We start from the raw sequence: 24,486 nt of genomic DNA on the forward strand, positions 1-24,486 counted from the left end.
ATGGGCTGCCTACGGCCCGTGGGCTGCAGGTTGCCCACCACTAATTTAGAGATAGTACAATAGCTCTCTCCCAGAAATGCCGGAGACATGCCTGGTTCCCTAGTTTGCCAGTGCTAACCTTCTGCTATTTCCCAAGATAGACCATAGAATTCCCTGGCAAAAGAAGCCTCATGGATCCCTGAATTCAAACCTTGTGGGTCGTTGTGCACTCTGCTAGTTCCTGGACTAGATCCAAAGACCCTGTCTACATCCGCCCTTCAGGCTTCCATTAGATGAAGTCTTAGTTGTTTGGTGTTTTTCATCAGAAAAGCAGTTGGCAAGGATCTATTTCTCAGGGAAAGGCCAAAGTATTCCTCTGGTCTTCTTATATTTCCTCTTGCATGACTATGCTGACATTTACATAGGCAGATGCACACACATTTAATTAAAACATTTCAGATAATCTGTTTTGATTTGGAACCTATTACTGAATGTTATACATGTAATTGTCTCCTATTTCCATTGTTAGATATGGTTAGTGCTCTCAGCCTCTTTTTCAGCCCAAAGTCGTTGACCTCACACTGACACTTTGGAATTCAGCCCCATCAAATAAGGCAAAAAGATGTGGGCTGAGGAGTCACTAGGCACTAAAAATTTCTGCATTCCAGTCCTGGCTCAGACATGGATTTCCTCTGTGGCTTTAGGCAGGTTGCTTGTGTATCTCTCTCTGTTTCTTCACTGGTGAAATGCAGTTGTTAGTATTTTCCTATCTCACAGGGGTGATGTGAGGATTAATTAATATTTCTAGACAGCACAATAAAAATGAAAAGTTCATATAAAGCTCTTTAAGTATTAATAAAAAATATGCAGCCACTTATTAGGTGGCTGTCACTGATGATCCAGTAAGGATTGTGGGATGGCTGGGGTCTCTTTCAGTCCTGGGTGCCAGTCCAATCTGCCTGGGATACTGGTTTGATTTGGTTTTGTGGTAATTGGTTCCAACTGTGTCTCTGTGCCTCTCATGAGACACTCCATATGGGAAGTAGTAGAGTCACCTTTCAATAAACTAATAAATTGCCACCTTTATCTTGTGCATGAGTGCAAAGCTAAAAGTTTTCCTTTGGGCTGAAAAAGACCTGAGAAGAAAATTACACTTAGGTTATTGATTTTTTTTTCATTGGGCTAAGTATATGAAAAGTTAGTGTGGAATGGAAGCTAGCTTGTCCCATAATATGGCATACACTGTCCAAAGACTGTTAATGTGAAGGACAGTAGCCAAATAAAAAGTACTGTATAAGAGGCAGCCGAGATTATCCAAAAAGGATTAGATTTATCAAACAAGAAAGGGATGTACCTTATAATTACTGTGATTGTTTTAACAGCAACAACGCAGGACACAATGTTGAACTTTTTCTAGACATTGGGCAGTCTTTTGCTACCCACAATATTCCCATCTTTTCCAAGGTAGATGAGCATTTATATACAACATAATCATTAATAGGAAGGGAGCATAGGCTAGTGGTTAGCACATGTAACCATGATCTTTATGTGTCCCCATCTACTTCACAAAGCTGTTATGAAAATTGTTTATGAAATGCTTCAAGATTCTGAGGTGAAAGGTGTGTCAGAAGTACGGTGAATGCTAGAGGTCACTTTTCAGAATGCTTTTACCCACAACCCACCTTTTACACAGCTTTTTGGACTATATTGCTGGGTCTTCCCATATTGCACAATCCTGATAGGTGGGCTTTCTGATATCAGAGATCAACAGTATTTGTTCTACCAAAAGAATGCATTAAGCTCATACTCTACATTAAAGCACCATTATGTATGCACAGTTGAAATCTTAAAAAAAAAAAAAAAAAAGAGAGAGGAAATGCAAAAGATAAGCTCCATTCAGCAATAGTAATTTAGGCATTTTCTATCCCGCAAATAGTCAATCTGTATAATTCCACTGATGACACTCTGTGTTATTCTGAAGCCTAAAAAATGTCTGTTGAGACAGTATGAAGGAATGGAAGCAGTTACTAACATGGTTGAGAGAGGTGTGTGTGTGTGTGTGTGTGTGTGTGTGTGTGTGTGTGTGTGTGTGTGTGTTAATTTAATTTAATTTTTTTTGTGCAGACTATCAGCAGGATCAGCAATCACTGGAATTTGCAGTCTGTTACCATTCTGTTTTTAAACGCTCAGAAGTTTTGACTTTACACATTGCACTTGTGCAGTGTCCAGATACAGTAAGGCATGAATCTATGCAACGGCGAAAGTTCTAGACCACTGAGATATCAAAAATAACTCAAACATTATCCTTATTCTACAACTATTTTTGGAGCAACAATTTCATTGTATGTATGACGGACACTGCACTGATAGTGATTTACTTGGTCCCGTGGCCATATACGGGTACCCCACTGCCACCTGCACAGACCAACACAGATTCTCCCAGCACAATTCCTCTGGACACAAATCAACACAGCCACCCACCCAACACCAAGTAGACACAACAACTCCAAATACAGGTACATATAGTTCCTCACTACAGAACATGCAATAACCACAATTAGCCTTCTGCAGCCTCTAATGTCTGTTGGGTCAGTGTGAAGTGCTGGAAAGAGCTACAAAAATGATTGAGAGCTCTTTTTGTTCAGAGTATCATGAATGTTGGGTCATCACTGCAATTTGTGGCATGTTACCATCCAATGTTTATATGCTCTACAATTTTGAGACCTTTTATACACATGAATTTACTAATTACACCTGTTTGAGACAGGCTTTCAGTTACTGATCCATAAATATGTTCAAAATATCTTAATTTGCACATTTATTAAGAAAAACAGGAAAATAAAATATTACATATATAAAAATAAATAATGTGGCTGAATCTATGCTGTTACAGGAACCTTATCTTTCATATTTTCTGACATTTTTAATGGTAACTGTACGACTTTAAGATTGCACTACAGAATAGTTTGTGTTCAGCTATCATAATACAGCCAACGTGGTTAACAAAAGAAATCTAATAATGCCTTAATAAAAGTTTGGATGGAAAGCAAAACATCTTCCAGTCACAATAAGAAATGATGTTCCCCAGAAAATGTGTGCACCAGCATGTATTTGGCATCTACCCACTTATGCAGCACATTCATATCTTAGGAAGATGTGTCATCAGAATTATTCATATATATTAAAACAAATGCAAATGATTACTTGAGCATACTACACTGGTTAACCCTGAAATCTTTCTCATTTTAAACATGATTGTGTGTGATTTAGTGTGATGCCATTTGTAAGAAGTATGCTACCCTCTTGAGACCCTTGTATTTATCTGCTTTCAATTAAATTTGAAGTATTCAGAAAGCCTCCTGTACTAATCCCATCCAACTTGGAAGCCACATAGCTCATGCATGAGGCTGTCAAACATGAGTAGTTTCAGATGTCAGTGCACCAATGGCAGAAATCCAGGAAGAGAGATCAAGGCTTAGTCACTGAAAAATACATGCCAAAACATCTCAGATACATAGCATCATAGCACCTCATAAGGAAAACATGTCGTGACAGGAAGTCAATAATCTCTTGCAGGCAATCCATTTCTGAAATATTCTTGATTAATTATGCCAGTGCATGTTTGGTAAAACTGCTTGATCCAGCATTATCCTAATGCTTTTTGTATAAAACAGTTTTGTAACTGGTCTCATAAGTCAAACTTGATGGTTCAAGTCAGGTTTTAAAGGTTCAGGTTATAGATTTCTATACTGTCCCTATGGCAGACATAATTGTCTTTACTGCAGCTTGTAGACTTTTGCAGATCAATCAAAATAACATTTATTTTAACATAAACAATGCCAAATTAAAATAATTTACAATAATTGCATTTCGAATATAAGCTATTAGCTCTTTGAAGTAAAGAAGCTTGAAACACAATAGGCAGAATGTGTTGGAAATGTGTATTTTATGACAAAACACATTGCTGTATCTCTCTCACAGTGGAATACTGGCTATTTAAAATGTATAGTTCCATACACATCATGCAACATAAATTACAAATTGGATTGCTGTGCACATTCATGGTACTGAATTCATATTTTCATGTTTCTTTTTGTAATTTCAGAGAGAAAGGGTTTCCAGGCTTATGTAAAACTGTCTGTTATAGTATATATGGGTACATTTAGACTACAGGGTTTTGTCAACAGAGGCTTTGTCAACAGATACTGTCGACAAACCTTCTGTCGACAAAGATCTTCTAGACTACATCCAGCTCTGACAAAGCAAGCTGCTTTGTTGACATGAGAATGTAGACACAAAGGGCAGTGTAGATGCAATAATGCCTTCTGTCGACAGAACTCTGTTGACAAAAGGCATTATTCCTCGTAGAATGAGGTTTACCATCGTCAACAAAACTGCCGAGTTCTGTCGACGTTATGTCTACAGAACTTGGTGGTAGTGTAGACACAGGTATAGTTTTGTCTACAAAAGTCCACTTTTGTCAACAAAACCCTGTAGTCTAGACTCACCCTATGTGTGTAATGTATAAGCACATTATATATATATATAGTGGCAATAGCCTTGAGATTAAGAGTTGAACCACATGATGAATTGTAGAACCATGTGATAGATTACAACTATGTAACTTTGGCTATCTCACCTGAACAATGTCCAGTAAATCCATCTCCTCAGTATTCACTTCCAAGTGTCCAGATTTCTAAGCAACTTCTAACACCTCTAAAGAGACTTCCAAGAAGTGTTGCTTGTTTTCCCAAATGTAGAACTTCTTCTCCAAAATTACACTGGACTGTGGCCCAGGACACACAATGTTCAGCCCTGGATCAGACACAGGTTCAAAGTCCAGTATCTCCAAACTAGAAACAGAAGCTTTTCAGCTTTGTAAAGCCAGAAATATCCTTCCCCAAGTTTCAATGGCTTTGTTCTAGCCATGGTAGATTGTAGTGGCTATATTTTAGATGACTTTAAGTGGTTTACAAAAGGTATTGGTTGTTATTTTTCTTTCTATTAGAAACCTGTAAAGTTGGACTCATGCTACTCAGGGAGCCTTGCTTTTCAGGGAGAGTAAAACTATTTTCATATTAGTAATATTGTCTATAATTATCTCTAAAATACACTTACAAAGATTTTCATGAAATGTGGCATAGTAAAAAATCACAGTGCAGTATGGTATAAAGATTCTGTTGGCATTCATTTCTGCACAAAGTAACCATCCAACAGTCATGCCAAGACTTTATGGTATGCATAATTCTGTATAAATGCACTGGGACTGTGATTTTGGAGGGAAATTGCAAGAAATGAGAAAATGGTGTTTGGGTGGTTTGGTTTGGTTTCTTTGGATAGATCTTTTAAAAAATGGCACTGGTTTGAAGTAGTCTCAGTGCAGATAGTTTAGTGAGTAGAGTGCAGGTAAGTTATTCAGAAGTGCATGTTAAAAGCAATTTATCATATCTCTGCAATTAATCACATGAGAATTGTCACACAATGTGTGTATTATTACAATGGATTGGCTGGAGCTGCTGCACAGTGACAGTTGTACTGAGTTTCTATGATACATCCAACTTGCTCCTCTCCCTCTGAAATTCACAAAGGAATATCAACTTCAAAACTGGAAGATTAGGTATGAGGATGAAAAAAACATCCAACTGATCTCAAATTTAGTAGACAAGAGGTTCATGAATTAAAACACTCATTAAATACTAATTATGGCACTTATTAACAAGTGGCATTCTCCAAAGTTCAGATATTCTGCTGGTGCATTTTTTTTCTGTGAATGTTTTGACTTGATGTAGAAAGTTAAATTATGGTTCACAGGTACTTTTTGGTCTCAGGGAAGAAAGCAGTAGGATTTGCTATTGGAGAAATAAGTAGAGTAAATTATTTGCTTGGTTTATTATTTCTTGTATCAGTCAAAAGGGTAAAAAGGATAGACATATTACCATATATTATGTAGCACTGCCGTTTCAATCAAAGGTGCAGAATTCTTGTAAAATTTTGTTTTATTTGGGGGTTTGTGTGTGTGGAAATATTGCACTAACATAAAAAATTGCTAATTTTGCTACATAAACTTCCATTCCACTTTGTTTCAAGCCTTAGTGACAAAGTTTTTTAAGTGGCCCAATTATAGAGTACTATGAATACCTCGAGGAAACACTTAATTCTGAAAAGAGAGGCGCTGTGACAACTGGAAGATGCCTAGAAACAGAGATTAGGTAATGGAGGGGAGTACCTTGGCTTGACAGGACAGTAGCTGAAAGAGCAGCTTGAAGCAGCAGGAGCTAAAAAAATGGGAGTGGAATAGCTGAGAGAGGTAATCAAAGCAGCCTGGAAAAACTGATAGAGGAGGATCAAGGACAGACGGTGGATCAAAGGAACTGAGAGATGCAGAGAAGTCCAGAGTGGCTCAAAGCTACAGACATTATGATCTGGAAATGATTTTAGCCAACTTTTTTGTTACCCTGTCTCCCTTCTGTATTAGAGAGAATATTCTTGTGGTTAAAGCACTAGAGTAAACTCTGTCTTGATGTCTGTGCTCAGCTCTGCCCCAGACTTCCTTAGTGACTTTAGGCAAGTAATTTAATTTCCCTCTCACTCAGTTCCTTTTCTGCAAAATGGGAATTATAGTACTTCCTTTCCATTCCTTATTACAATATTATGAAGCTAAGTTTATTCATATTTTTGAAGTGTTCAATTACAGCAGTGATTGGGATTTTGGAAAAGCTATAAATAACTATACCTAAATAACACTCACTAATCCATCCAGGAATATGGTGAAAATGGACCACTATTGCTGTTTTAATTACAGTATCTATTGTGTTTATCAGAAGGAAGGAGGGTGAGCCTGTCAACAATGGGTAAAGTGAAAAGGCTTACTGTACAAAGCCAGTTAATTCAAATGTACAATGTTCTGTCTATATAACAACACAAAAGAAAGTGTTAATTTTTTTCAAAGAGCATTACACTCACATATTGATTGAAAATTGTTTTCTCTGGCTCTTGTGGCATCGGATAGTATGGGTCTTTGTTTAGATCACATAATACTTCTTCCTCTCTTAAACTGTACAATAATAATTAATGAGCTGCCTTAGAGTGCATCCTGTGCATCAATTTCTCATTGGTAAAAGGGAAAGTGCTGCCAGCACTCAATCTAGTAAGGTTTGAGACTCACTTAAGGATTCCAATTTATAACATGCCCATTGCTGATATCCTGCTGTTCTTTGTGTGGATTATGCTGCATTGGTAGAAGATGCCATCCTTCAAATGACACAAATATTCCCTAATCCACGATTGCAGCTCTCAAAAAATATAACACTGCCCCTTGTTTTATCAGATAGCTATCTAGTTCTCCATTTTACCCCAAGAACAGAACATGGAGGCATCATTAGTACAGCTGCTATTCTACAAGTGTGGCTGCCTGCTATTGTGGCAATTTTTAGATATGTGTTGCTAAGGTGAACACACAGGCAGAGATTTTAAATTTAGTAGAAGAAAGTATGTAGGTTATTTTGCTATTTTTTTTTTCATTTCTGTAACACCTTTAATCTCAAAATGTTTTACATGCTCGTGGGAAGTAGGGGAGGGAGGTACGTGGAGTGCTTCACCCACTCTGAAATGCAGCAGCTGTTTAACAGCACACAACTACATTTGAATTTAGAACAGAAAGAGAAGGATAATATCTGATTGAAAGGGTAGAAAGACATTTAGAAAAGCAAAATATTATTGGAATTTGGTCAGGACACTGAGGTTAGGAATATAGGAATTGCCACACACTGACCAATAGTCCATCTGGTCCAATAACCTATCTCTCAGAAGTACCAAATGCTTCAGAGGGAGACATTAAGCCCTGTTAATAGACAATAGGATGCCCATAAGAGAAGTTAACACCCCAGGAGTTCTCGTGCCCTTACAAAATGCATCATGAGATTATATTTTCAATTACCCTACGTGATCAGGATCTTGGAAGTGTTTCTTATTCAAAAGTCAATCCCTTTGGCATCCCTTATTAATACCATTCTGGAGCATTATTCAGTATCTGGTATGGCTATACTGCATAGAGCTGCTGACCACTGCATAGAGCTGCAGTCTCCTAGTCTGGGAAAACAAACTTGTGCTAGCAATGTGGATATTTCAGTTCAGGCCGGACTTTGGGCTCTTGAGCTAAGCTGGGCTTGAGACCCTAGTTCAGAACATTCACATTGCTATTTTTAGCATCGTAATTTGAGTCCCACCAGTGCAAGTCCTTCTACTACTGCTTGGAGACTCACTCCCAGCCATAGCAAAGAAATACCCATAGAAGTCTCCCATTCAAGTACTGCGCTGGATCAGTATTGTATCTTGTGGGATCACAGCCCAAAGTGGTAAGTTTAGACAAGGGGTGGACAATAAAACAGCAGCGGTTCGCCAGGGTTAGCCCCTGGTGGGCTGCTGCCGCTATATTTATCCACAGGTACAGGGGATCGCAGCTCCTATGGGGAGGGAACGGCGATCCACGGCCAATGGAAGCTGTGATCCACAGAGGCGCAGGTAACTACGGTGGTGTGGGGCACCCTCCAGGGGCTAATCCTGGCCGACCAGATCCAGCCTGCAGGCGGGTATTTGCCCATGCTTGGTTTAGACCATGTGCTGTCATCTTAGTCTAATGATTTGCCTAAGTCTCACTTTCATAAGTGAAATGCTTTAGAACAAATGTTCTGATTAATCATGGAAGTGTCTGTTGTATATATAGAAATACTGCCTGTAATATGATAACTGGAACTGAAGATGGGAAGTTCAGGTTTCAGGAGGGATACTGGGGGCTCAGGAATGCAGGCCAAGACCAGGCTGCTGCCACATTATCACTAGAGCCACAGCATGTTATGCTGGCCTCTCGCAATATTCCATAACATTCTGTTTCCTGCACTTCTGTTGGTCTGCTGCATCCCTTACTGCTAATGAAGCACTGCAGTTCTTTATAGGTGTATATAGTATCCATGGATACCTACACTCTATCGTCAAAGGACAGAGACATAATTACTCATTAATTCCTGTAGAATCATTCAAGCTTATTATTCTGTGGAGAAGCCAATACTTCAGACCTTCACAGTCTGTTGTTACAAAAGATTTATTTCTGATATCAAAGCCATAAACTGCCTTTTTTCATCCATTTGTTGACTTTTACTAATTATTAAGCCTCGGCTATATACCTGTCATAATTAAACCCTTTTCCTACCAAGACAAGATGGCTCATGGGATTTCCACTGAACTAAAACAATTTTTCATCTTTAGATCTTTAGTTTTGAATCTAGCCTGAGTTCAGGGTATGTCTACACTACCACCCTAGTTCGAACTAGGGTGGTAATGTAGGCAACCGGAGTTGCAAATGAAGCCCGGGATTTGAATTTCCCGGGCTTCATTTGCATAAAGCCAGGCACCGCCATTTTTAAATGTCCGCTAGTGCGGCTACATGCGGCACGGACTAGGTAGTTCGGACTAGGCTTCCTAGTGAAACGAGGAGTAACGGTAGTTCGGACTAGGAAGCCTAGTCCGAACTACCTAGTCCATGCTGCGTGTAGCCGCACGGCAAGGAATCCGCACTAGCGGACATTTAAAAATGGCGGTGCCCGGCTTTATGCAAATGAAACCCAGGAAATTCAAATCCCGGGCTTCATTTGCAACTCCGGTTGCCTACATTACCACCCTAATTCGAACTAGGGTGGTAGTGTAGACATACCCTACATAACAAAACAAACAAACAAACAAAATTATCTTCTGATGGCTCTTTAGTGACTAATGTGAAATTAGGCCATGTCCTGGTGATCAGGTGCCCACATCACAATAAACACCTTCAGAACTTACAGCCAGTATCAATGTGGAGGCCAGAGGCCAGCCAGTTCTGAGAACTGAAGGAACTGTTCCAACCCAGCTGGGTTGTTTTAATAGCCTTGATGAGGCCTGATGGAGAACATTGATTTTCCTATAAAGGGTTGGGGAAAGCTATGGCAGAGACTGGGAAAAGCCTTCTTCCCATTGGCCAGTTCCACCTAGAAACCAGATCTGCTGGCCACTTTCAGGATGCAGTGTGGTGCTAGAACAGATAGGGACTAGCTTGTTTAAGCCCTGCGCACATCTGACTGTGTACTTTTAACTGCCAAGTTGGTGGTGCTTAGTGGAGCCACCAGAGCCTCTTTTTGACCGGGTGTTTGAGATGTTTTCAGAGAACTATCCACGTTGTTTTCATGATCTCTCTCTTGAGTGGTAACATCTAATTTAGATCACTGACTTGGGATTACATTTTCCAATATGCATTACTTTGTACTTATCAACTTTGAATTTCATCTGCCATTTTCTTGCCTAGTTCCCCCAGTTTTTTGAGATCCCTTTGCAAAAGCTCCCTGCTGGTGTTGTTGAAGCCGGAGGACTGTGCCTCTCCCCTGGCTACAGCAGGGAGCTGTTGGGCCCAGAGGAGTGCACATTTGTACCAGCCCCAGTAGGGAGGTGCAGCAGTTGAGGAAGAGGGGCCTTGTCAAAGTTCCCATCTCACCATCCCAAGCATTACGGACCTAATATAGCCAGGAGAGAGGTGCTCTTCCTCCAAGATGATCATTTCAGGTCAGGATTGGATCAAATTGGTGAGGAACGTTGCATTATCAATTTAAGCAAAACAACGAGGAGTCCAGTGGCACTTTAAAGACTAACACATTTAAATTTATTAGGGTATTAGTACCCTAATAAATTTTTTAATCTTTAAAATGTCACTGGAATCCTTGTTGTTTTTGCTGAAACAGACTAACACAGCTACCTCTCCCATAGCCACTTTAGGTGCTGTACCTGCCCTGCAGAAAAAAGATGTTAATATGTGAGTCTGATAATACAGCTACTACCTTTTATAATTCACCTAAAACTTATTTTAAAACATAATTGGGGAGGGAGGGAGTTAAGTACGGTGCTGATGAAAATAGTGTTGAAGCAGTATTTACTGGGTGGAAGACAAAAAACATAATCAGACTTTCAATACCGGAGTATTTTTTTAAATAATAAGACTATTACAGACTCATTCTTAATGTGTTTGATTTGCATAAAGCATTTCTTCTGAATATCTGTTGCAGTATAAAATTAGAAATGGGAAGTACAGTACATCAAATCTAAGTTGGTTGGGCTGGCAGTACAGATGTGCCTATTTGTAATATGATTTTTCAGTCTAAAATTTCACTAGAGTCATATAAATACACATATACACTATCTCTCTCTCTCTCTCTCTCTCTCTCTCTCTCTCTCTCTCTCTCTCTGTCTCTCTCTCTCCAAATCTCATGCAGGGAATGGGAGATATTTTTTAAAAATACCCTTTTGACAGGTCTTTTGAGCATATGTCTTAGTACAACTCAGTCTCCCTCTGAATCCAGTAGAGCAGTGGTCTCCAACCTTTTTACACCCAAGATAACTTTTTAAATATCAGGGCAAGCCGAGATCTACCCCATCTCTTCCCCAATACCCCACCCCTTCCTTGAGGCCCCATGCTTTCCATTCCTCTCCTCTCTATCACTTACAGTCCCCACTCAATTAAAACAAGAGTGAAAGAGAAATGTGAAACAGTACAAACACATTAACGTCCAGAGTAGTTAGCACTGCTTTTTTTTTTAAGGTGTGAACCACAATACTTTAGCCTAGGCTTAGCTGAAGTGTGTTTTAAAGACTGATTTGCATGAAGATCAGGAAGATTGCCTGTCTCTCAAGGTATGAGATGGTCACAGCCAGGAGAGGCAGCATGGGAAAGCATACAGAATGGAACAAAGAGGCAGGCAGCAGCAGAGCAAGAAGGGGAATAGGAAGAGGTGGGAACAGAGGTGTAGCGCAGTGTAGAAGGGTGAGAGCCATACGATTTAAATTGGCTTCAGATGACAGCTGTGCCCACGAAAGCTCATGATTCCGTCTACATGTTTTGTTAGTCTTTAAGGTGCTACTAGACTATTGGTTGTTTTTTAAGTTTTTCCTGTTACAGACTAACTCGGCTGCCCCTCTGAAGATTTAAATTGATAGAGCATTAGTGCAGTGATTCAATGGGTTTGCCTACTAAGCAAAGAAAAACCTAGGGCTGGCCTGCACCAGCCGACTCTGGTTGCAGGACTGTTTCATTGCAGCACGGACTTCTGGATGTGGGCTAGAGCCTGAGCTCTGGGACCCTCCCACCTAAGTGTGTCGTAGGCCGTATTCTGGGTTCTGAGCCCAGAAGTCTACACACCAAGGAAACAGCTACGCAGCCAGAGCCCCGCAAGCCTGAGTTGCCTGACACAGGCCAATGGGTTTTTCCCTTCTGTGTAGACATACCCAAAGAGTGGAGTCAAAATGAGAGCTGACTTAAGGCACAGATGAGCTGCAGAGCTATATGTATCTGTGCAAGGAATACAGTGAAGTTCCCCTGACCTTTTCCATTTGTGTACCTCAACGTTAAGGACCATTGTGAGGACCTGAAACAGCAGCCACTGGAATTGGGGAATAATGACACATACCATGTGACAGTTATTAAACTAATGTAGTGCGAACTTGACAACAGTTAGGGAGGGTCTAGACAGCGGCACTATTCTGGAATACTTCCGGTATCCCGAAATAGCGTTTTCCATGTCTTGACAGAGCGGCCATTATTTCAAATTAGCTTTCACAATAACAGGAGTGCTATTCTGACATCCCTGTAAACCTTGTTCCACAAGGATTAAGGGACGTTTCGGAATAGCGGGTTATTTCAAAATTTGACACTGTGTAGGCAGTGCCAAATTTCAGAATAAGCTATTACAAAATTAACTTGAAATAAGCTACGCTTATTTTTTCAAGCTAAGGGTGTAGTGTAGATGTACCCTTAGGCTGCTAATGTGCGGACACTACAACCTATCATTCTGAAAGATATTGTCTCATTTCCTTGGACTCTCCCATGAGTCCACATAGACAGTTGTCACTCTTATGCTTAGCTTTTTGGGAGTAGGGACTGTACTTTTGTTGTTTCTATACAGCACCCAACACAATGGAGTCTTGGTCTGTAACTTGGGCTCTGAAGTGCCACATTGAAATCAGGAGCCCTAAGACTTGGTGAACAAATCAGAAAGAAGTGATAACCTGCACAGTATCAAGGGGGGAGGGGAGAGGGAGATTGGAGGCTAGCATATTTATTGATCCCTGATTCCTAAATAGATTATTTCCTCGCCAGGCCCTAGGCAAGATGGGGGAGGGGGCCAGCACCAGCACCACACTCGCAGAAGGGAGCCTTAGTGGAAAGGGCAGGGCCAGATCAGCCAGCCCTCAGTGCCACCCAGAGCACAGTGTGTTGCCTTCCCTAGCCATCTGAGCCACCTGGAGCATGCTGTGTGGTGCTCCAGCAGCAATTTAAAGGGGCCAGGGCTCCCCTCGCTACTTCTACCTCAGGATTGGTGACAGCAGACAGAAGTTCCAGGCCCTTTTGAATTGCCGGGCCCTGGGACAACTGCCCCCTTTTCTACTCCCCATCAGCGAGCCTGTTAGTGAGCATGGGGAGAAATTCTTTGCACAGCTTCAGCTATACCACATTATTTCCAGGCACATAGAGCTGGATACCAGAGCCATATCTAAAGGGTTTTACATATAGACCTGAAATCTCCAAATGAATATACTAGGGTTGGTTTGGTGCCAACACCTGTCAGTGCACTCTGAAGGTTTTGCACAGTTAATAGACCTTAAGATAGTAGTGGGCGCCACTATAATAGACCACATGTACAACATGCATGCATTCCCTTGGTGCTGATTTATATTGTTTAAAGGGATGGGGGTGGAACAAGCTGTTAAAAGATGAAGAAATTGAAAGCTCCCTTAACTGCTATACTATCCACCTGACATTCTCTAAATGCCAGTCATTAATTACTAGTGTATTGAAAATCAGAACACTTATCCAATCCAGATTATGTTACATCTGTGAGCCAGAGATATTTCCTCTGTTTTAGTCTTTCCCATCTAAATATTTTTTTTTACAGTTGTTAAAGAGCAAGTCTACAAAAAAACTATTCTGTTTTATCTCATTAAGGCCTGCCATCCCCACAAAGATGTGTTTAGCATCTCTGCCCTTCCCATCATAATATTAGTATCATTTTAAGCGGTTTGCAGTATAATTATTAAATTCCAAATTCAGACCTTAATGTGAGACTTCCACTGAAGTCAATGATTGAGAGCTGCACATGCACATCTAATGACAGCATTTGGCCGTAAGCAATAATGTTCTTTTCTCATTCCTGAGCCAGCATTAAGAAAGGATTGAAACTGGTTTATGATTTAGACTGCTCCTGCCATCCTGACACCCGCAACCCTCTCTTTGAATTTAGCAGGAGGTTGGTGTACAGATCCACAGCAGGTCTGCAATGTAATGTGTGCTGCTGGAGTCACCAAAAAGAGCACTTATGCCTGAGCTGTATGGCCAGAAATGAACATTTTAATCCAAAACTTACTTTGAGATATATTTACTCCTCATTTATGTACATTTTCGTGACTGCTAACTTTTTGCAATCTGTGAATCAAATTATATATAGTTTGGGCAATAGAGAGAAGACACTGTTTTTCACTCTGCTGCTATTAATTGGCCACGACCATTTTAGGAGGTACAGCACAGGAAAACCATAAGATGAAATGATAAAAGAAGGTCTGTCCCTTCTGAACATGGACAAGTCCTATAGACTGTCATCTGTAAGGTCCTATAGAGGCAAGTAGAGACTCACACCACCTTCATAAGGAAAGGAATTTATCCCTATTTTACCCCCTATTTTTAGTTCTTCAAGTTGAGACACATTAGGTCCATTTCAGATGTGCTAAACACCTAAGCTACGTCTACACTGACGGCTTTTTGCTTCTTGCGCAAAAACTTACAGAGCATCTACACTGCACACGCATTCTTGCCCAAGTAAATTTACATTAAAGCGTCGGAAAAGAGGACTTCTTGCACAAGAGTTATTCCTCTCCCCATGAAGAATAAGCCCCTTTGCACAAGATCTCTTGTGTAAGAAGGCAGTGTGGATGGGCAACAGGGGTTTCTTGCGCAAGAAACCCCTATGGGTAAAATGGCCATCAGAGCTTTCTTGTGCAAGAGCACGTCCACACTGCCATGGACGCTCTTGCACAAAAGCACATCTCTTGCGCAAAAGCACATGGCAGTATGGATGCGCTGTTGCGCAAGACCTTTTGAGCAAGAACTCTTGCACAAAACAGTTCTTGTGCAAAAAGCCTGCAGTGTAGACGTAGCCATAGGCACTCTCTTGCACAATAACGAATGTAAATGAGGCATAGCGATGAAAAAAACCCTCTTGCGCAAGAGCCGTTCTGCCGCTTATTACTAATGTATTGAAAATCAGAACATGTATTCCCTTATGCAAAAATGGTGGCTCATTAAGTATGCAAATGATATATAGCGATATTCATCACCGCGCCTCATTTGCATATGTTATTGTGCAAGAGAGTACAATGTAGAGGTAGCCCTACAGTTTCCATTGATTCACTTGGAGTTCTAGGAGCTCTGTGCTTTCAATCATCAGGGTCGAAAGCTGGGCCTCCCAAAATAGTGAATGTGTCTCGCCTAAGTGAAGCGGCAAAGGTTATTTAGCAACTGTAGAGCAAAATTGGGAGTGCAATCTAGTTCCTATCCCTTAATTACAATACAATTCTTCGCAACCACCCATAGACAAAATAAAATAAACTATTTCACTGCCTTCAGCATGTAAGCATGAAAGAGGCCAATTTAAGCAACAGAGGTTAAATTTGATTGGCTTTACATGCATATAGTTTTGTGTTTTGCTATATCTATAAAGAAATTATCTCTGAATTTTGTTTTTCTTGTGAGAAGTCTTTGCTCTTACATTTCTTGTTGTAGAACAAGTGTTGAAATGCAGTGAGAATCTTTTGTATCACCTGGTTTTCTCCTGTTGCGTTCTGTTTTTTCCTTAGCATACAACAGTTTTGCCCTTTATATTAATCGAGATGAGAACAACACATCATCAGTATCCCAGCAGGAGCTGTGGACTGGCTGCAATATGTACCTTCTCGGTTGGCTATATATTATGGTAAGGACTGTACATGCTGTGTTCATATTGTATTGGGGGGTTGTACTGCTAAATTTGGGCACATATTTCATTATGAATATAATCACTAACAGATTCACACTGCATGCCTCGTTTGGTCCAAGACCTGGGTTTTGTCTGGCTTCCCCAGATGCTGATATTTTTAGAAAGTATATGCCAAACCTCACACAACAGGAATTTGTTGAACAATCCCATGTAAGCAGTGGTCTTTCCAAGGCTACATATTTCAGCCTTTTTACAAACTAAATGTTTTACTTGGACCCTGGTTTTATTGCTTACGGTTTTTTGTTCTATCAGACCAAGATTGAGAGTGGGCAAATGATTTCCTGCGACAGCATTTTAAGCCCCTTCAGAAAAGATAATGCTTTTTTCTTTTTAGTTCACTAATTCTTGGGTTAGAATCAGTTACAGAATTCCAAACATTCTGTAATTTATTTCAAATGCAAATATTTGGAAAAAAATGTTTAAATAAAGAAAGCATAAGCAATACTAAACTTGGTCTTTGGGGAGTTTTCCACTTTTAAACAATTTGACTTATCTGACTGAGCAACTTTACCCATCTTTTTTTTTAACCCTGCAATTATTTAATCATTGTCACTCCCCCCCCCACCCAAAAATCCTTTTTTGGTTAAAAAGTCTGTTCCCCTTCGCCTCCCCAGTCCTCCCATGCATACACATTCACACACGCACACTCCTCTCTCTCTCCCCACCCGTCCCCAGAGGCCTTTTATGATGTCCTGTTTACCTCTCCTTCTACTCCCTTCCTCTGAGGCTTTACCTCACTACAGCCTTCCCATAGACTAAGAGAACGAAAAATAGCTCCTTCCAGAACTCAGGGATGCTCTTTTTTCCCATCAAAAGGAGGGATTAGTTAAAAAGCAACCTAGGGTCTTAAGTTAAAAGTGCTACCTTTTCAGTGCTCTCTGACCTTATGGACCAAGGAAAAAAAGAAGACATTATACTCATGTATAGCATTGTAAATGCACAGAGAATGATCATGTAATAATAACCAAAGTGAAAGTTGATTGGAATTCACTGCTCCAGGAGATCAGAGTCACATTCTGTGGCTGGGTTTCAAAAAGACCTGTATAGTTTTATTATAATAATAGTTGTAATTGTGCTTGGTGAAATAAAGATAAACAAATCTCATGCATCAGAACATGAACTGATTGCTCTATGAAAGAAGGATTTTTTCCCCGTATGTAAAATTACACAACTAGCTAGATATGTTACGTGTGTTTTTTCACTTTCTTCTGAACAATACACCACAGCAGGGTACCAGACTTAATAAATCAATGGGCTGCTTTAGTATGGCAACTTGTCTTTTTTCCCAAAATGTCCCTTCTGGTCTTAGAGTCTATGAATCTGTGAAAATCATGTGATGAGGCCCATGGAAAATTATTCCACAGGAATGGAAAAGTTGAAGCAGTTCACTTGTGTAAGTAGAAATAAATTCAAGTAGTGTCTTAAGGGCTTTTTAAGGAAGGGTTACAAAATCAGTATGAAAAAATTGTTTCACGTGTTTATTTTTTCTCTCGAGTGTTTTGCAAACATAAATTGACAGTGATTCAAGGTGCTAGGACAGTGTTTCCCAACCAGAGTTCCGCAGAACTCCGGGGTTCTGCTGACCATCATCAGGGGTTCCGCAAGAAATCGTGGAATAAATACATTTAAAAAAAAATTCTTACAATGTAAGCTGACATGTCTATACAACAGCTCTTTACGAATACATTTTCTTGACAATAATTTAGCAGCAACTGAATTGCGCTCCCCGCTGTCAACTTTTTCTGTCCTGCAAACGTTTTCATAGGTAGGGGTTCCTCGGGATATGAAAAATTATTTTAGGGGTTCCTCCATGGGAAAAAGGTTGGGAATCACTGTGTTAGGGGATATATTATCTTGCAGCTTCTACATGGTTACATTACATCCTCCATATTAGGGATGTTAAATATCGATTAATTGAATAGTCGAGTAACCTCATGAATTCTTATCAGTTAGTCGACTATTCTTTAGTCCCCAAGGGTGGAGCCGGCAGCCAGTACGCTCTGGCTTCACTCCAAAGGAGCCCCCTGCCACTCCGCAGTGCTACCTCTATATCGAGGCAGCAGCGCAGGGTGCCCAGTGGGAGGCCATTTAAAAACCAGCTCCCATCGCAGACCAGCTGCTTGTTACCCTGTGCAACTGCCTCTTTTGCACGGGGCGGTAGCAGCCTGTCTGTGGGATAAGGGTTGAGATCCTGGACCCAGTGCAAGCAACTCCCCTCTTTGCTCCCCTCTGTTAGTGGACCGGCTTCCATGCTGCTGCTTGGTGGGGTGCTGCCTTCAGAGCTGAGGGCCGGGCCAACAGCCACCACTCTCCGGCTGCCCAGCTCTGAAGGCACTGCAGAAGTAGTAGAGTCAACGTATTGACAAACTTAAAATAACCTGGTGACCCTCAGAAATTCCCTTTTGGGTCTGGACCCCCAACATGGGAATCACTGATCTCCCCTCCCGCAAAAAAAATCTGCATAGCAGAGAGTGAAAGCACACACATGACCAAAAACCAGTTGTCACAGTCCCTGATGCATTTTTCATGACCATGAATTTGTGAGACTTCTGCCTATAAAGCCTGTGACTTGCCTGCTTGAGAGACTGCCTCTCTTCCCTCAAGCACAGGAAAGGCACATGTGTAGGGTTGCCAGGTGTCCAGTATTCACCCAGACAGTCCGGTATTTTCAGCTCCTGTCTGGTAAAAATATTCAGAGAATACCGGACACCTAAAATGTCCGGTATTTAATGAATTTTTCCCCGGCCAGGAGGCAAAAATGCTGGGCACCTGGCAACCCTAAAAGCACTCAGCGCCCGGCCTCTCCCCACTGGCTCCCAACACCCGCAGCCCCCATACTTACCTGGTTCCCCAAGGCTGCTGGCACAAAATGGATGCTGGCCAAAACAGCTAGGGGAAGCAATGCCTTCCCCTGGGTCTTAGTGCTCAACTTCTCTCCTGTTGCTATCCCTGCACTCACTCTTAAAGGAGACGTGATTTAATGGTGTTTAATTTTTGGGGGGGGGGGTCTTAATAAGTCCTTGGAGTCCTTTTTTTTTTTTTTTGCTCAACAACTTTGGTCTCCCCTCCCTTTTTTTTCCCTTCAACTGAATTTTTTCCCTTTTGGGAGGGGAGGGAAAGGAGGGAGATGGTATTTTTGTTTCAAGCATCTGGCAACCCTACACTTGTGCTGGAACAGCCTGGATAGAAAAGAGGAAGCTGGTGCTAGTGTGGTTTGTGCTCAGGTTTTAAAAAGTAACCTCCTGCATATGTCTGACCTCACCCAGCTCTTGTGACCTTCCTAGCATAGTGCAAGGATCCATGGCTGGAGCTAGTTGTTGGGGAGAAAGGAGCACATGGGATCTGAGGGTATGTCTACATTACCACCCTAGTTTGAACTAGGGTGGTAATGTAGGCAACCGGAGTTGCAAATGAAGCCCGGGATTTGAATTTCCCGGGCTTCATTTGCATAAAGCCGGGCGCCGCCATTTTTAAATGTCCGCTAGTGCGGACTCTGTGCCGTGCGGCTACACGCGGCACGGACTAGGTAGTTTGGACTAGGCTTCCTAGTGAAACGAGGAGTAACGGTAGTTCGGACTAGGAAGCCTAGCACCAGCTTCCTCTTTGCAACTCCGGTTGCCTACATTACCACCCTAGTTTGAACTAGGGTGGTAGTGTAGACATACCCTGAGTGTTTAAGTTTGACTTTTTTGGTGATTGGGTATTTTCTGGTTTTGGGGTGAGGGGAGGCAGGTGTCTGTCATGTGTCTGTTTCATTTACAGAAAGGAGCTAGGGTGCTAAAAGAGGTGCTTTTTAATAGATATTGTTCAAAAATAACAAACAAGTAGCAACAGAGAGAAGCATAGCTAAATTGTGTGCTGAGGCCTACATTGAAGCTCATTCCCCCCCACTCATAGGGTTGCCAGGTGTCCAGTTTTGAACTGGACAGTCCAGTATTTGAGCTTTCTGTTTGGGAAACAAATTGAGAAAATATAAATGTCCAGTATTTTCTAAATAAGCTGTAATGTAGGTTGTGATGTAATGTCAAGTGTGTCTGGTATTTTTGTTGAAACCATCTGGCAACCCTACATGTTCACTCTTTCACCCTGCATTCATGAAAGGACTAGAGCAGGTGCACACACTGGAGTCATTTGGTATGGAAGGACAAGATTTAGCTTTTAATTAACTTTTCTCATGGCCATGTGTAGAATTCTCTGTTTTGCAGCAAGGGATAATAGTCTTGCACCTCATACTGCCCACCTTATGTGGACTTTCAGGATCAAGGCCTCAGTATAATGAAAATCCAATTTGTTTCACATACACAGGGATTGAAAATATCAGAATTTATTTTCATTAATGCTAGAAAACTTATGAATACCCCTCTCCCCCGCTACCAAAAACAAACTCCAATGCCATAGGGCCTGTGTATTCGATTGTCAAAGCAGAAAAAATAGCAAGATATGTTTTGCTCATTGGAGCAAGCATGATCTCATAGCAACTACAATCTGAGCCATATGTGGCCACAAAGGAAATGAAGCCAGAGAGGAGTAGTTCTGCTGCTGAAATATGCTGGATACCAAAGAGCAAGTCATAAGGATGTGACTGTGCTTTAGTCATAATGGAGTAGGTATCTGGGATTAAAGCAGTTGATCAGTACTCTTCTTCCTACATTCAGTACACTGGGAGCTACCCCTGCCTGACCTAGGACTCATTCTTTCACTACTTAATAAAACAAAGCAAACAATTCAGGCCCGGCATGTCAACTCAAAGGTACTTAGAAAAACACGTTAATTCTCTTACAGCTGCTTTTTGGAAGGTATGTTAATTTGATTAGGGGAGGAAGGGAAGTTGCATTGTATGGTATGCTCTGTGAGGGTTGTAACTTTTTTTTTTAAAGTAAGTTGTTAGGTTTTAATACATACAAAAGAAAAAATAAATTTACATTCACTGATCTTAGGCATCCCATATGTTCTCTTACATCTTAGTCCCCTCCCAGTAGTGTCTCCATTTATCAGGGAGCTGGGTGTTTCATTTACTAAAGCCTGCCTTTCTTTTTTAAACCCCATGGCTACGTCTACACTGGCCCCTTTTCCGGAAGGGGCATGTAAATTTCACCAGTCGTCGTAGGGAAATCCGCGGGGGATTTAAATATCCCCCGCGGCATTTAAATAAAAAATAAAAAGTAGGAATAAGACCCTCCGGAAAAGGGCACTTTTTCCGGAGGATCGGGGCCAGTGTAGACGCTCTTTTCCGGCTTTTTTAAAAGCCGGAAAAAAGCGGCGGACATTTTTATTTAAATGCCGCGGGGGATATTTAAATCCCCCGCGGATTTCCCTACGATGACTGGTGAAATTTACATGCCCCTTCCGGAACAGGGGCCAGTGTAGACGTAGCCCATGTGTACTAAAGTTCATGCTACTTTCTTCCAAAACAAACAGAGGAGAAGAACAGGATCAATACAAATTTGATTTCACCATGGAATACTGCATTCTGTGCTTCTTTCTTCTAGGTGCATGATGTTCCCCACAACTTCAAGTGGTTTGCCAGAATAATAATAAAATCTCATATGACATGCTCAAGTATTGCATACGCAATGATATTCTAGCTATTTGGATCCCAGGACATTAATGAGACAAGATACTTGAGGTAATCTCTCTTATTGGACCAACTTTTGTTGGTCCAATAAGAGTTATCTCACTCATCTGAGGGAAATATGGCTATAGAAAATATATAGATCATGCATTGTTTAAACATACATATTGTTTACAAAATTGTAACATGACAGCAAATACCTGCTAATGACCATGCAGAGGTCACCCTAGTGGAACTACTCCTATTTAAAAGGGAAGCTGTTATGTTTTGTTCCTCTTGAAAGCTGCTATCACCATGTCAGATTATTATTGCCCAGTAGGAAATATCACTTGCACCTTCAGTTCTCAGAAAACTGTTTTTTCAAAACACCTGAGCCCTTATATATTGTTATCACAATGATGGGTTGGAACATAAGGAAAGCAAAGGAGGAGGCAACATCTAAAGCAGGGAGAAACATGAGAATTATATTTTTAAAAGTGTTTGACTTATTTTTCAGAATTTGAAATTTCTTAAACAATATAAGTTTGTTAGTTTAGAGTTTTGGGGCCTGTAGAGCATTAATATGGCCCAACCCTGGGAGGTGCTGGGTACCTGCAGTTCCCATTGAATTCGGAGCAAGCTGTATGTCACCAGATCAGGTCTCAAATTTGCAGAAAAGTTACAGCAGCTCTCTCAATCTATCTACCCCACCTCATAGAGCTCAGGGGTAGACTAGACCAGTGTTTGTCAACCAGTGGTACGAGTACCCTTAGGGGTACTTCAGAGAAGTCTGGGGGGGTATGTCAACACAACTGAAATATGGCGAAAACTGAATTTTTGTTTTAAGTTTTACAGTGCTTTATTATTTTTATACTTTTTATACCCAAAAATTTAATCACCTGCCCGGCTACAATTAAGTTGTTTAAACAAATGTGTTGCAATGGTAGAAAAAAAAATTGTGTGTCTGAAAACTGTAGGTACTAGGAGTACCTTTTTTTTTTTTAAGGGGTACTTTATAACAAAAAGGTTGAGAAACACTGGACTAGACTTACTATGGGTCATTGAGTTCATGACCCTGAAAGTTCAGGGTTGTTCCCTAAACTATAATCTTGAGTGAGTCATTCATTCCAGTTTTGAATGACTCAGCTGATACAACACCCTCATTTGTCTCTGGGAGACATTCCACTGTCTGCAGTGTTGCTGTCAAGATGTTGGTCCCAGGATAGTAGAAAGACGCAAGCTGGGTGAAGTAATACTTTTTATTGCATCAGCTTCTGTTGGTGAGAGACAGACAAGTTTTCAGGCTTACCCAGGCTCTTCTTCATGTGACCCATATTGTTTTAGATGTTATATCACTCTGCATGTGAAGATTTTTTTCCATTTAGATGTGTACAGAATGTCACACAAATCTCTCACTCCATGCTTTGGCTTAGTTGGTTTACGTCAATAGAGATACAGATTTTCCCCTTGCATATTCCACTTCCTCAAGAAAGTTTGTTTTTTAATGCATATACTAGAAAAATGGCAGAGGAAGACTCAATATTTTGAGAGGAGGGAGACAGAGGATCAGCTACACTAGTGGCAGTAAAATAGAAATAGATAAACCTCAATTTCTTGAGTCCCATAATAAAACTGGTTTCCTCCTCCAAAAATGTTTATTTAAGAAGAGAGACATTTTTTCTTCAGTTTAGAGCAGATTGATAGATTTCAATTTTTTCTTTAGGCATAGGGACAAATATATCGTAAGAAATTTCTTGAGAAATGTCTTCACCATCAGTGGAACTCATAATAATGGCAGGATGCTATATGGGACCCCTGGAATAGTTAATCATCTTCCAACAATGTGTTGTGTAATAGGAACAATGTATATGCAATCACAGAATCTGAGGGAATGCAGAGGTTCTAAGCCTCTAATATTTTTGTATCTGTAAAACCCCAAACATTGCACATGTGAACACAAACCACTTAATGCACCTACAGGTGTATTATACAACTAAGTTAACTTTTCCTAGTGCAAAGTTAGCTGGTCCCATTTTAGTTTGATTTCCTCCTTCCCCCCCTCTCAGCCTCCAGTTCGCACACATACACATATTCTATATCTCAAATAGCAGCTTTTTTTAACCTGTACAAAAGTAAGGTCTGAAATTGGATCGCAAAACGAGAGCCAAAGTGTGTCTTAATGCATGTTCCCCTGTGCTTATCTAATAATGAGGTTGAACAAGAATAATGATTGCTACAATTGCCATGTTGAAGGCATTCATTAAAGTTAATAGTCAGTAGTCTTGTATCGAAGACATATGCCTACGGTTGATCAGCCTTTTATTGTGCAGTGTTGAGTTAGTGAGTTCATTCCTACTTGAATACAAACTAACAAAGGACGTCAGGTAATGTTTCCATGGTAGCAGCCCTACTTTTGCTATTCTCGTTTGTAGTGTAGACAATGCAGGAATACTCGCTGTGTCATTGCTCAGTGGAAAGAAGAACAATATTAGTAATTCCAGCATAGTAAACTAGGCTGTATGGTTGATTTTCAACAAGGTTAGGATGGCTAGTCAGGTGTACTTTTGAATTTTGTTCTTATTATTTTAGTCCTGATAGTGACCTGGTTATGATGCTCAAAGGACAGGCACATAAAAGCTGGATCCACACAAGGACTTGGGCATTGCAATGCCTAATTCCTAGGTGCCCTGAGACCTAGTAGAATCTTCTGTCCTCTATTATATGTCCAGGCTCCCCCATACAAAATATGAAGAAAGTTAAGTGCCTAAGAAGAGAATTCTTAGAAGCCAACAAGCTAAATGCAGAGCCACTGATGATAAATGCAGAGCCACTGATGCTAGTCCGGAGTGAAATGTGGAG

General features: G+C 40.7%; 1 protein-coding gene across 3 annotated transcripts in view; it reads left to right on the top strand.

The window, feature by feature from the left end:
* AIG1 (androgen induced 1) overlaps nucleotides 1-24,486 on the top strand; it is a 175,421-nt gene that overhangs the window by 137,835 nt on the left and 13,100 nt on the right. For all 3 annotated transcript variants that reach the window (XM_025187614.3, XM_075924338.2, XM_006128791.5), the window contains one exon: nucleotides 15,898-16,013. In XM_025187614.3, the coding sequence (XP_025043399.3) occupies nucleotides 15,898-16,013 (116 nt within the window). The remainder of the gene's footprint in view (nucleotides 1-15,897; nucleotides 16,014-24,486) is intronic.

Source organism: Pelodiscus sinensis, chromosome 3, assembly GCF_052426305.1.
Source record: "Pelodiscus sinensis isolate ZL-2025 chromosome 3, ASM5242630v1, whole genome shotgun sequence".
Taxonomy (NCBI): Eukaryota; Metazoa; Chordata; order Testudines; family Trionychidae; genus Pelodiscus; species Pelodiscus sinensis.